Source organism: Dendropsophus ebraccatus, chromosome 2 (genome assembly GCF_027789765.1).
Source record: "Dendropsophus ebraccatus isolate aDenEbr1 chromosome 2, aDenEbr1.pat, whole genome shotgun sequence".
NCBI classification, from domain to species: domain Eukaryota; kingdom Metazoa; phylum Chordata; class Amphibia; order Anura; family Hylidae; genus Dendropsophus; species Dendropsophus ebraccatus.
In genome coordinates this window covers 142140148-142153209 of record NC_091455.1, presented here as the reverse complement: position 1 = coordinate 142153209, position 13062 = coordinate 142140148, and the positions used below count along the sequence as shown (strand labels likewise).

The window sequence follows — 13062 nt, the reverse complement described above, 5'->3', positions numbered from 1 at the left end:
GCCGCGGCGGCTAATACCCGCGGTCCCTGGCTGCACATAGAAACCGCTGTATGAATGAATGGAGCCGCATCATACAGGGGGCCGGCCTACCTCCAGTGCTTGAGCACCGGCCAGTTCCGGTGCATAGAACGGCGCCGTGCACAGGAACCGGGCACAGGCTTCCCCGTGACGGCGCAGTTCGATCTGTGGGCTCAAGTTTTAGGTGAAACCCAAGTAGACCTAGACTTCTTTCAAACAGTGTAAACATTATAAGAATTAACACTGGTAGGAAAATCATCTTCCAATGAAAAATAAATATTTACCTCCACTTCTGAGAGAGAGAAAGCCTACTTGTCCCTGTAGGATTGTAGTTATCCTATCTTTGTCATTTGTAGGTCTAAAAGAAAATACCAAAAGTCATTCAATTAATTAAACTAAAAACATAATTGTGGTATTATGTGAAACTAATGTATTGTTAGAGTATTCCAGTCCTTAAATATTTAAAGGAAATCTGTCAGCACCTATTCTGGTTCTGAGGTGCTGACAGTGTGATGAAGGTCTGTGTCTCCTAGTGCCGTGTCATACCTTTCTTTTTCAGATCGGTCCTGTACTTTGTCCCCATCTGTGCCTTAACTGTCTTCAAAACTGTCAAATAAGGGGGGTGGTGATGTCGCACTTCGACCCGCCTCACCACTACCACCTCCAGTCTTGAATATTCATTGTGCCCGTCCCCCGGCAATGTCATCTTTAGCTTCCTGGTTCTGTGTACTGCACGCGCTCCCGCGGCCTGATTCACTCATGCACCATAGTGCGTCGGAGCGGCACTGAGCAAAGCCATTAAGGGCATAGGCTTTGGTCCTCAGTGCGCCTGCGCCGCTCCGACACACTATGGCAAATGTGCGAATCAGGCCGCGGGAGCGCGTGCAGTACACAGAACCAGAAAGCTAAAGAGGACGTCGCTAGGAGGCCAGGGGGACGGGCACCATGAATATTCAAGACAAGCTGGGAGGAGGTAGTGGTGAGGTGGGCCGAAGTGCGGCACGAACTCATCACCACTCCCCCTCTTTGACAGTTGTGAAGACAGTTACAGCACAGATAGGGACAAAGTACAGGACCGATCTGAAAAAGAAAGGTATGACACGGCACTAGGAGACACAGACCTTCATCACACTGTCAGCACCTCAGAACCAGAATAGGTGCTGACAGATTCCCTTTATGAACAACTCCAGTGCTAACACTGCGTGGAGTTAAGTGCATTAAGTGAGAAGAACCACAAAAGGTTACTCCAACTTAAGACTGTCAGGAGCCGGACCGCGAGCACGGCTCCCCGCACTGCCGGAACATGTGGCCACCTCTCTGACAGTGCCGACGGTATGGGTGGTCTAACTTAGGGTCCTACCAACTACTATATGGGGACATAACTATTTTATTCGTGCACAGAAGGCCTGGGTCTAAATACTACATTGGGGGCATAAAGTGGGCACTGTTATAGTGTGCAGATGAGGCAGCACAGGGAGAAGTCTTCATAATGGCCAGAGCCAGATGGAGAAGAAAATGAAAAGCAAAAAGATCACCTGCAGTTTACACAGAGAAGCCGTCCCCTGTGAGTTACTAGATGTAATCGCATAATAATCGCTTAAAGTTGTCCAGGGAAAATTAACTTGTCTGATATGCACAGGATAGGGGACAAGTAAGAGATTGTGTGTGTGTGTGTGTGTGTGTGGGGGGGGGGGGGGGGGGTCCTACCTCCATACCACCTAATGATCTCTGTATCGGGCCCCCTGCTTTTTTGTCATAAATGGAGCTGTGGGTACGGCAAGTTTCAATGGAGTTGCCAGAAAGGTGCTTACTCAGCTTTGCAGTGGCTCCATAAGAATGAATGGTATTGGTAGTTTTGTATTTCACATGTAAGGCTAGCTCCGAAGGATAATGCATTTATGTAATTAGTGAATACACCTGTATTTTGTACATTTAAACCTGGTAGGAAGTATTGGCTTAGGTCTGTGAGCAAGAGCACATGAGTCTGAAACGTGTCATCTCTGGCACCAGTTGATTTGAAAGAAAAATTGGTGAACTACCCCTTAAAGCTGCGCTGCTGCAGCCACTGATTAGCTGAGCGGGAGGTCAGGGCGCTGGGAGCCTAAGCAGCAAGCAGGAGCGTGGCCAGGTAATGTATTAACCGGGCAGGACCGGGCTTTACCTACTTGGAGCAGAATGAAAAATCTGCTGCGAGTAAGTGAACCCATGGAAAATGAGAGGACACAGGGTAGCAACAGATTTCATTGCTGAACTTGCATCGTGAAATCTGTTGCGATCCTGTACATGTAAAACTGGCCTTAAAGATATTGTGTCTAGAGATGAGCGAACCTCGAGCATGCTTGAGTTCATCCGAACCATAGCGTTCGGCATTTGATTAGTGATGGCTGCTGAAGTTAGAAAAAGGCCTAAGGCTACGAGGAAAACATGGATACAGCCAATGACTATATCCAGGTTTTCCAGACAACCTTAGAGTTTTATCCAACTTCAGCAGCCCCCGCTAATCAAATACTGAGCGTTTGGGTTCAGATAAACTCGATCATGCTCGAGGTTCGCTCATCTCTAATTGTGTCATTAGAAAAACTAGGTCTAAAACTAATGCATTTGAACTCAAAGGGGTATGCCAGCCAATTGCAGTTTTAAAATTTTTTTTTGCAAAAGCAGCCCTGTTGTACTCACTGTGTCCCCCTAAGCATTTTGATAACATTCTTGGATTTCTTCATGCTTTTGTTCTCCATATCAAAGTTTTTAAACTTCTGTCATGCTTTTCAATATGGCGCTGGCCAGGAGACCAACTCCCAGCATGCACGGCACCTCCTCTCCTATGTCTCCCTTCACCTTCTCCATCCTGTCGTACCTTCTCCCTCCCTCATACATCACTCCCCATGTTCACCTCTCTCCCTCATCCATTGCTGTTTTCTTAGTGTGTTCATTTCTCTCCCTCCCTCATCCATCACTCTGTTTCCTCCCCTGCGTTCATGTTTCTCCCTCTCTCCCTCCTCCATTGCTGTTTCCTCCCTGCATTCACGTCTTTCCCTCCCTCATCCATTGCAGATTCCTCAGTGCATTCATGTCTCTCCCTCCCTCATCCATCGGTCTGTTTCCTCCCCCGCGTTCACGTCTCTACCTTCCTCATCCATACCTCCCAACTGTCCCGGAACGGCCCCCGTGTCCTGCATTATATGTGACCCCAGCGAAAAAAAACAATAAACCAGTAACTCACCTGTCCACCAGTCCCAGCAGCTCCTCTCCCGGCAAAGCGCGCACTCCCGTCATCCTCCAAGGCAGGCAGCGGGGTATACAGACACTGACTGTGCCGGAAGTGACCTGCAGCCTCTATAATAAATCACTTCCGGTCTGTGACTCTGTACTCCGCTGCCCGCCCCGGCGGATGATGGGAGTGCGCACTCTGCCTGGAGAGGAGCTGCTGGGGCCGGAGGACAGGTGAGTTACTGGTTTATTGTTTTTTTTCGCTGGGGCCACACTATATGGGGGATTGGCTACTATGTGGGCACTATATGGGGGATTGGCTACTATGTGGGGCACTATATGGGGGCATTGGCTACTATGTGGGACATATATGGGGGCATTGGCTACAATGGGAGGCACTATATGGGGGATTGGCTACTATGGAGGGCACTATATGGGGGATTGGCTACTATGGAGGGCACTATATGGGGGATTGGCTACTATGTGGGGCACTATACGGGGATTGGCTACTATGTGGGGCACTATATGGGGATTGGCTACTATGTGGGGCACTATATGGGGGCATAGGCTACTATGTGGGGCACTATATGGGGCATTGGATACTATGTGGGGCACTATGTGGGGGATTGGATACTATGTGGGGCACTATATGGGGATTGGATACTATGTGGGGCACTATAATGGGGGATTGGATACTATGTGGGGCACTATAATGGGGGATTGGATACTATGTGGGGCACTATAATGGGGGATTGGATACTATATAGGGCATTTTTGGGGGGATTGGATACTGTATAGGGCACTATTCAGTCAGCAGCATGTTGTGACTGTAGGGGAGTGGCTATGGAAGGTTGCTATGGGGCGTGGCTATGGAGGGTTGCTATGGGGGCGTGGCTATGGGGACCGCGGCGCACATGTCCCGCTTTGCTCTTTGCAAAAGTTGGGAGGTATGCCTCATCCATTGCTGTTTCCTCCCTGCGTTTATGTCCCTCCCTCCTCACTTTCTTTCCTCGCTGCCTTGCCGGCTCTGTGCTGCTGCTGCTGCTTTTAAAGTCTTCAGCCGAGAGACGTGCACAGGGGCTGCTGCGTTGGGAAATGTATCTCCTGTCACCGCTCACACAGGAGACGGGCCTGTTCTGTTGTGTATCTCTGCAGTGGGCTGGGTTAGCAGCAGTAAGTGCTTACAACCTGGCCCAAAACAGAGACAGGATGACGTGATCCTCGTCTTGTAAAGGAGGAATAAACAAGACAGAGAAGACTCAGTGTAAACAGCATTTTTGTGTTGACATGGGGTGAGACACCTAAAAAAAGATTTTTTTTAAAATGGTGCAGCGGCAGTAATAACATCCAATTGCATATATATTTGACTTTTTTAGGTACTATTAAATATTGAAAAAAAATTTGTGGAATATCCCTTTAGGGTGCTTTCACACCTACAGGATCCGCAGCAGATTTCATTTAAATAACTGAACACAACATTAAATCTGCACCAACAAATTTGCTGCGGATCCTGTAGGTGTGAACGCACCCTTAAACATTTTCAATTTACAAGCATTTCTTACATTTCAAGCAGATTACACACTGTGGATTGTACCAGGAAACTCTGCTTGCCTATGTTTAAAGTAATATTGTCACCCCCCCTAGTATGTGTGGTTTTGTGCACCATCCACAAACTTCGATGCTGCACATTTGATACATACCATATTTTTCATTTTATAACACTCACTTCTTTCCCCCACTGCTCGCTAGTTAGGGGGCAGCTGACGATGCTCTCTCACACCAACCCTTCCCCTGTAGTCCGGTGACGCCTTTGAGAAGTTACAAATGTAGTATGCAGCCTTTTACCACAGCACTACCCCTACAATCCCCCCCCAACCCCCCAACCCCCAATGATGTCGACAATCCAATGTCCACAATGGGACAAGAGCTGTAGTTAAATAACCACCACTACACAAAGAACAGAGACAAACACTGTTTACGGTATAGTGCGGCACCAAACAGCTTTTTCCTATTTTCCTCCTCTAGGAACCTAGGTATGTCTCTTATCAGGTGTGTCTTAAAAAGCAAAAAATACAGTACCTGTATAAAACTGGTCTAGGTTTTTCTTTCTCCTCTAAAAAAAGGCTTCATCAGTGGACAGTGTCCTCTAGGCTGGGCTTTACAGCAGTTAGGGAGAGGAAGCTCAACGGCAGTGAAGCTCCACTTACAGTAGGTGAGACTAAACACTGCTCATAGATTGGGGGGGGCAAAATATTACTTTAAAATAAAGGCAAGTGGATGTACGGCCCATACCAGGTTATGGGAATGGTATTATAAATCCATATATTAATAATACAGTACCTGCGGAGATTAAACATTGCACTCATATCCTCTTCTAGATTACGCAAGGCATGATATACTTTAGCTTTGATATCACTAAGCAAAGAAAGCATTAATAAAAATTATTAATTGTTTAAGAAGTCTTTTATTCATAGAACACATTTCTTTGTGGCCACAATTATTTGAGGTAGATCATACCTGTTGCCGGGAATACTGTACAAATGTAAAAGTCCTTCTAAACTTTTGCCAAAACCTTCAAAATCCTTAGTTCTACAGGGAAAATAATGTTAGACAGTCAAATACAAAGATTTGGAGATCTACCTTATATTACATAAACGGAAATTGTCATCAGGAGGACAGAGCCCAAAAATTACCTTAAGGACCGGGCCAATTTTAAGTTTTGCGTTTTTTGTTTTTTTCTCCTCACCTTCTAAGAACTATAACGCTTATTTTTCCATCTACAGGGCCATGCGAGGGCTTGTTTTTTCCAGGAATAAGTGTACTTTGTAATGGCACCTTTCAATATACCATAAATTTAATGCCGAAACCCCCAAAATATCACTGGGGGGGGGGGGGGGGGGGGGGTCTGTGTCTACATAATGCACTAAACTGACGTGATATCTTTATTGCATAGGCAAGTCTGAATACAGCTATGTCTGTTTATATAGCTTTTCTAATGGCTTTACAGTTTAACAGTAAAACTTTTTTTTTTTTTTGCCCAAATCGGTATGAATAAAATGGCCCTATTGTGACTCCTATAACACTTTTTTTTTTTAACGTATAGGGCTGAATGGGGCATCATTTTTGTGCCATGATCTCTTGTTTTTATTAGTACCATATTTGTGTAGATCGGATAAATGATCACTTTATTGAATATAAAATGTAATTTAAAAAATTCATCAATTTGTTTTTTTTATAAAATGGGAAAGGGGCGATTTAAACTTTTATTGGAGGAGGGGCTATGGGATGTTTTTAAAACTTAAAAAAAGTGTAAAAATTTAGGTCCCCCTAGGGGACTTTAACATTTTTACATTAGTTCAATAACACTGATCATTGCTAAGCTGTAGCATAGCACTTATCAATGTTATCTGCGATCAATGCATAGAGCCTGCCTGTGGCAGACTCTATGCATAGATCGCCCATCTGACTGCCAGTACACTGCGAGGGACCTTCTGTCACTGACATTTGAATGCAGTGATTGTAACACTGCAGAGGTTAATGGTGAGACGAAGCGCAATCGCGGCAGCCAGTCATTAAAAGTGAGCATAGCAGCCAGCCTTCTCGTCATATACAGTGAACTCAGCTCCTGAGCTCACTTCATAGCACCACCAGACCCATTGGTTAACCAGAACGTCCTAGGTCCTTAAGTGACAGGCTCCCATGACGTACTGGTTTGTCGTGGTTCCTTAAAGGGTTAAAAAGATACCCATGTGTAATGGCCCAGAAAGGTATTTATTATCAGGCGTCTTGAGATGTATTTTCTACTATTGACAACCTTAGACAGTCTGTATTGGGGCCTATGTATTTGCTGCTTTTTCCTAACTCTTATGGAGATAGTGTTTTCTGTAATTTATTTCTGTATTTATTCAATATGTTGTTATGTATTAATCGCCAATAATACAAGTGTTGAGCTTGATCAGTACTCCTCCCCTGCAACCTATCACACTCTAGTGATTGGCCAGAGGAAAGCTAGCTCCGCTAACCTTCTACCCAGAAGGGCTGTGCGGTCTTGTCAGTTGACAGTTGGTAGTCTGGCATTGCCAGAGTCACATCTAACCTCCCTACGTCACCTCAGTAATCCTGTCACCTGTTTCCAGTCAGCCATAAGGACTAATATGTGTCTTCAAGTCTCAGCAGGACATTCTCTGTATTCATTAGTGCCTGCTGTCGGATTGGTGATATAGGGTCTCTCATTCACCGTCCACATCTTCCTGGCTTCCAAGTCAGTGTGTTCATGCGTCTTCCTCCTACATGATAGCGAGCGGTGACAGCGTCAAGTCTCTTCAGTAACTTCAAGTACCTATGCAATGCCCTGGCCCCTGGGGGCCACTTCCGCAGTGCTGGTGTTATGAGCGGGCAATGACCGGGGCAGCTGCAGGGGTTATACTTGTCACGGTATAGGCCTGAGGGCGGCACAGCTGTAGGGCCGGTCTGTGGAATCTGCGGGTGATGATGGGCATGCGATTCTTCGCTGCACTTAGTCAGGGCACCAGTTAGTGGACACCAATGCCAGGGTTCAGTAACAGCGGTTTTATTATAGATGAGGGAACTAGTAGCAACAGTTCTGTCCGGATGCAACCGGGTATATAGCAGGCTTTGACAAATAAAGCAGGAGTGGTGCTGCATAGGCTGTGAGAATACGTGCCGGATGATGGGAGTAGGAGTATGAGAGAAATAGCGTTGCTGGGTAGTTTACTGGAGAAGAATACTTGCTGTGAATCCTTGCAGCGATGAGGAGAGATAACGGAATGACACCCAGATGAGAGAGAAGACTCCGGACACTTGAGCAGGCAGATACAGCCGAAGACTTGAATACAGCAGAGCACTCCATCCACACTTCTAGTGGGGAAGTGGGAGCTGCAAAGAAGAAGTCCAACTCCTCTGAGGTAGGAGAGAGACGACACACACCCTCCTTGCTTGGAAGCAGGGGGAAGACTAACTTGTCAGGAGGAAGTGGGAGGTCACATGGTTGCTCCTGGCCAGAGCTAGTCAGCCATTGGAGGAACCATGGTTACAGGGCACTGGCACGGTCACGTGATCAACAGCCTTGCATACCACTGTACAATGCAATAATACACAGGAATACATGAGAATACACATGAGAATGCACATTACCAGAGAATACTAGGGGAAAACCAGCAGCAGTTGCAGTGCAAACACTTACCAGAACAGGCATTGACACAGCAAGAGAAATGGCCATAATAGGAGTAGTGGTCCTTGCGTGTTCTGGGACACTGCACCTATTCACACGTACCTTATAAAGGCTGGAAAACGGAAAGTCCCTGGAACAGGTCTGTCTACCTGAAACTGTATTTATTCACCAAGTCTAAGCTATAGTAACCCTCCCCCTGAAGCTAAGGACTCTGATCAAGCCAACAGTTTACAGTCATCAGATGCCCCTGGATTGGATTGTATATAGTTATCTTTCAAGTAAAGTCTTAATATACTTTCACTGCTATTGTGTGAAGAATTTTATTAAAAATTATATGTCCCCGTGTGTATGCTGAAGAAGACAAGGGCCCCAGCACCCTCGGACTCCACCGTGACAGCAAGGTTTCAGAAGGTGAGCCCTAAGGTTGCACTACACCACCCAGCAACACACCCTCAGCATATCTCCGCACAACACCAAATGGACATTATACATGTTAACATATATTTTTTGCTTAAAAAATTCTAACACCTATTTTTATTTGCGCCATGAACTGTAGTTGTAAATGGTACCCCTTTGGTTTTGATGGAACTTGTTGAAGTCAATGACACCATCAAAGAAGCAAGCTTAGTTCCTGAGCCTGCTTCATAGACTTGCATACAGGTACGTCATGATTAGAGATGAGAGAACCGGGTTCGGGTTTGAGTCCATCCGAACCCGAACGATCGGCATTTGATAAGCGGTGGCTGCTGAACTTGGATAAAGCCCTAAGGCTATGTGGAAAACATGGGTATAGTCATTGGCTGTATCCATGTTTTCCAGACAACCTTAGAGCTTTATCCAAGTTCAGCAGCCCCAGCTAATCAAATGCTGATCGTTCGGGTTCGGATCGACTCGAACCCGAACCCGATTCGCTCATCTCTAGTCATGATGTATTAAGTCCTAGGCTGTCAAGACGTACCGGTCTGTATGTCGGGAAGGGGTTAAAATCAAGTTACACTAAACATTTAAAGAGGTACTCCGGACTGGGGTTATTTTTAGGGTATGGCTGGGAAAGGGATGAAAATAGAGGCCGCCGGTCACTTACCTCCCCAGTTCCAGCGCTGGGTCCTGGATTGCAACACCCCGTTCTCCCATCTTGCTGCAGCTTCCTGGTCTGAGCTGCAGCTTGAAACGTGACGTCTCACGGCAGCTCAGCCATTCAGAGGTTGTAGTAGAGTCCCGCCTTGGCCGCTGAATAGCTGAGCTGCCTTGAGACGTCACGTCTCAAGCCACAATTCAGAACAGGAAGCAGCAGCGGAATGGGAGAATGGCGCAAGGCAATCCGGGACCCAGCCCTGGAAACCGGGAGTTAAGTGACCGGCGGCCTCTATTTCCATCCCTTCCAAGGCCAAACCCTAAAAATAACCCCAGCCCAGAGTACCCTTTTAACTTTGTGTGATTTTTTTTTTTTTATAAAATTTTTCCATTTTACTGTCTAGATTATAAAATAATCCTGAAATCTTTCAGTTTTCATTTGTCACTGTCATTTACATTTTTTTTGCAGAAATTAATAGTACCGGTGATTTTAAGAAGCTTTGTCATTAGGTTTATTAGCTGAAAAATGCATTTTTATCATGAAAAAGCAGTCTGAAGTTCTCCCCCCTGGTTTTCTTATGGAGAAGGGAGGGGTTGAGGGAGATGTGGCACCAAAACAGTTCATTTACAGCTACATCACCGTGTTATCTCCTCTGAAGTCAGCGCTGACCTCTGAATACCAGCTTTCATACAGGTCCCGCTGTGTAATCCTTTGTTCTCTGTTCTCTGCTGGCGACTAATCTCCCTCCTCCCCCTCCCCAGGTTACACAGGGCATGTCTCATGTAAAAGAGTCGTGATTTCCTGATAATGAGCAGTGAATGAGAAAGAGAAGGGAGGGGGGGACCTGGGGAAAGTCTTTTTGAATGCAGATAATGGCATATTTGCCTAATAAACACACACAAAAATTTCTTAAAATTGCCTGTAATATTGATAGTCTGCAAAAAAAAAAAAAAAAAATTATAATACACATACACACACACACACATATATATATATACATAAATACATCCATACATACACACACACACACATATATATACGACAGACACTTGAATACTAACCAAAGACTTACTGTGGCAACAAGAAATAGACAGCGATCTGTACAGTATTATAGGTTTGTCCATCAGTATAAGGTCTACGGGGGCCTTCTGGGTCTCCACTAACAAATCATCTTGGTTAAGATAGGGGTTGGTTATAATGGAATTTTGGTCCTCAGATAAGGGGGTTACGCACGGAATTTCAGTGCAGATTCTGTAGTGTGCACGGGCCCTAAATGCTGAATATGAGTATTGATTGTTGATCATAATAGCATTTTAGTATGCGCAAGTGGTATCTCCCCATTTCGGTTTTCGTTTGTTGGTAAAACTAGGAATATCCACATAGATGCGCACTCTATCTTAATCAACAGTACCTTCCTTGCTTTCTCCTCATGTTCTGGCGCATGCGCGGGATACATGAAGTTTCAGCGAAATGGAACCCATGCATTCCCGGAAGGGTTAAATACAAGTGCTGTGATCCAGGATTGGTGTTAAGTGATTAACGAGCGAGCTTGGTACTCGTTCAAGTATTAGGGTACTTGATGGTACTAGTTACTCAGGCGAGATTCTCGCGATACTCAAGAAAATGGCATCCTCCTTTACCTGTAAGTTTGGGCGCAAAATTGCGCCCAACATGCAGGAAACTCTTATTGCAATGACGTGGGACCCATACATGTCGATAGCAGCAATTGGTTGGCCAGATCAGATGACCCTGGCATATAAAATACGGGCTGGCAGTGCCCGCCTTAAATGCAGGCTGGAAAAAAATAGGGAAAGAGCTGCTGATTGTCAGGGAGGGCATTAGGAAGGGAATTAGCGTTCCTGTAGGCAGGGATACTAGAGAAAGAACCAAACAGCCCTTGTAAGGACTTAAAATCTTTGTTTTTTTTTTGGATTACTCCAGACTACTGGCTGTGACTTGTAGTGCAGCTACCACAATTTTAGCAGCACACTGTGGTGATCGACTGCTGGCAGAAAGGGGACAGCAGGTGTTTCATACAGACCCCAAAGAAGTCCTCAGTACTATTATATTTTTTGTGGCTGGTGCTGCTGCTGTTGTACATTGTATTGTTGTGATTTGTAGTACAGCTGCATAGAACCTCACTGCTCATTGTCCTGTGTAACAGGTGGCATTCACCATATACCACCAGTTACACACAGACTATACGACAACCTCCAAAAACTAGTGTGACCACTATATTTTATCATCTACAGCCAGTCATCAGGGTTGTTTTATTTTTTTCCTAGTGCAGCCATATCCAAGCTTACTGCTGATTGTCCTGTGTAAGAGGGTGGCAAACACCATATAGCAGCACTTACACACAGACTCAGTGCAGCCATATCAATGCAGCCATATCCAACCTCACTGCTCATTGTCCTGTGTAAAAGGTGGCAGTTAAAAGGAACAGACAGTGAAAATGGTGGATCCTAATTTAGGATCCTTGTGTTGTCCATTTCGAACCATACAATCAGTGGATGTCAACTTGCGGGTGTCCTCTGCTGTCCTTTCATTTTGTAGCTGTTTCAAAGGCAATAGTCAGCTGCCCATTAAAGGCCACTTTATGGCCTTTTTTTCAATCTTCAATTTCAATTTTCAAATCAAATCTACTCCAATTCGACTAATAGTCGAATTCAAATTCAACTATTTTGCAGGGCTGTCTGGTCATTTATTGAATCTCCAAGATACACGCCACAGCTAAAAGGAACAGACAGTGAAAATGGTGGAAAAAGTACACCCACTACTACCGCACTTGCCCTCTCTTAGATACTTTTTAAAGGATTAAAAAGTGTATTCATTCAAATTCCGGGGCCTCTTAAGAAGACTGTATTGTTATTTCTTCGTCCCTACCTCCAATGATTTTGCCTCTCATGCACAACTGCATGAGGGTGTGAGGCTAAATCTAGCCATAATCCGGCTATTTTCATTGGATGATTGTATTGTCCATTTCATACCATGTTATCGTCAAACCCAAAATTTAAGCTAATTCGAATTCATACTCAAATTTTAATTCAAACTCAAAATCAAATAATTCAAATTTCAAAAATAAAAAAAAAATATTTTTTTTTCATTCGATTGCCAGAACAGAAGCGGTGGGAAGAAGTGGTGAATGACATGATACTGAGAAAATTACCCCAACTGCTAAAGTAGTCAGGGGGTGTCATGCCCCAGCCCTGGTCAGTCTAGTAATTTAAAAAAAGACAAGTTATTAAGGGGGGGGGGGAGGGGAGCAGTCAGCTTGTCAGGCACTGGCAGGGGAACACTCTCCAAGGCCTTTGACCTTCAAAGTGACCTCCAGGCCTTTGACCTTGATCGCATGTACCTTGCCCATCTTGGTCTGGGTCAACACTATTGTCTTGAGGTTGACCACCAGGCTGTTGCCCAGAATTTGGTGTAATGGTGCGATTAGGCAGCGCCAGAGGAATCCATGCATGCTGCCCCTGCTGTTTCCTGTCCATTTCCATGGTGTTAGGCTAAATTTTGGGGTGGTCCATATGCTACCTGTTTTAATGGTTCTCTGTATTCTCACTGCCAT

The 13062-nt window shown here is 45.1% G+C and overlaps 1 protein-coding gene across 1 annotated transcript in view; it reads right to left on the bottom strand.

The window, feature by feature from the left end:
- LOC138784179 (mediator of RNA polymerase II transcription subunit 1-like) overlaps nucleotides 1-13062 on the bottom strand; it is a 90334-nt gene that overhangs the window by 27257 nt on the left and 50015 nt on the right. The window contains exons 8-10 of the mRNA XM_069959691.1: nucleotides 5743-5814; nucleotides 5566-5640; nucleotides 303-376 (exon numbers count right to left, since the gene is read on the bottom strand). Coding sequence (XP_069815792.1) covers nucleotides 303-376; nucleotides 5566-5640; nucleotides 5743-5814 — 221 coding nt within the window. The remainder of the gene's footprint in view (nucleotides 1-302; nucleotides 377-5565; nucleotides 5641-5742; nucleotides 5815-13062) is intronic.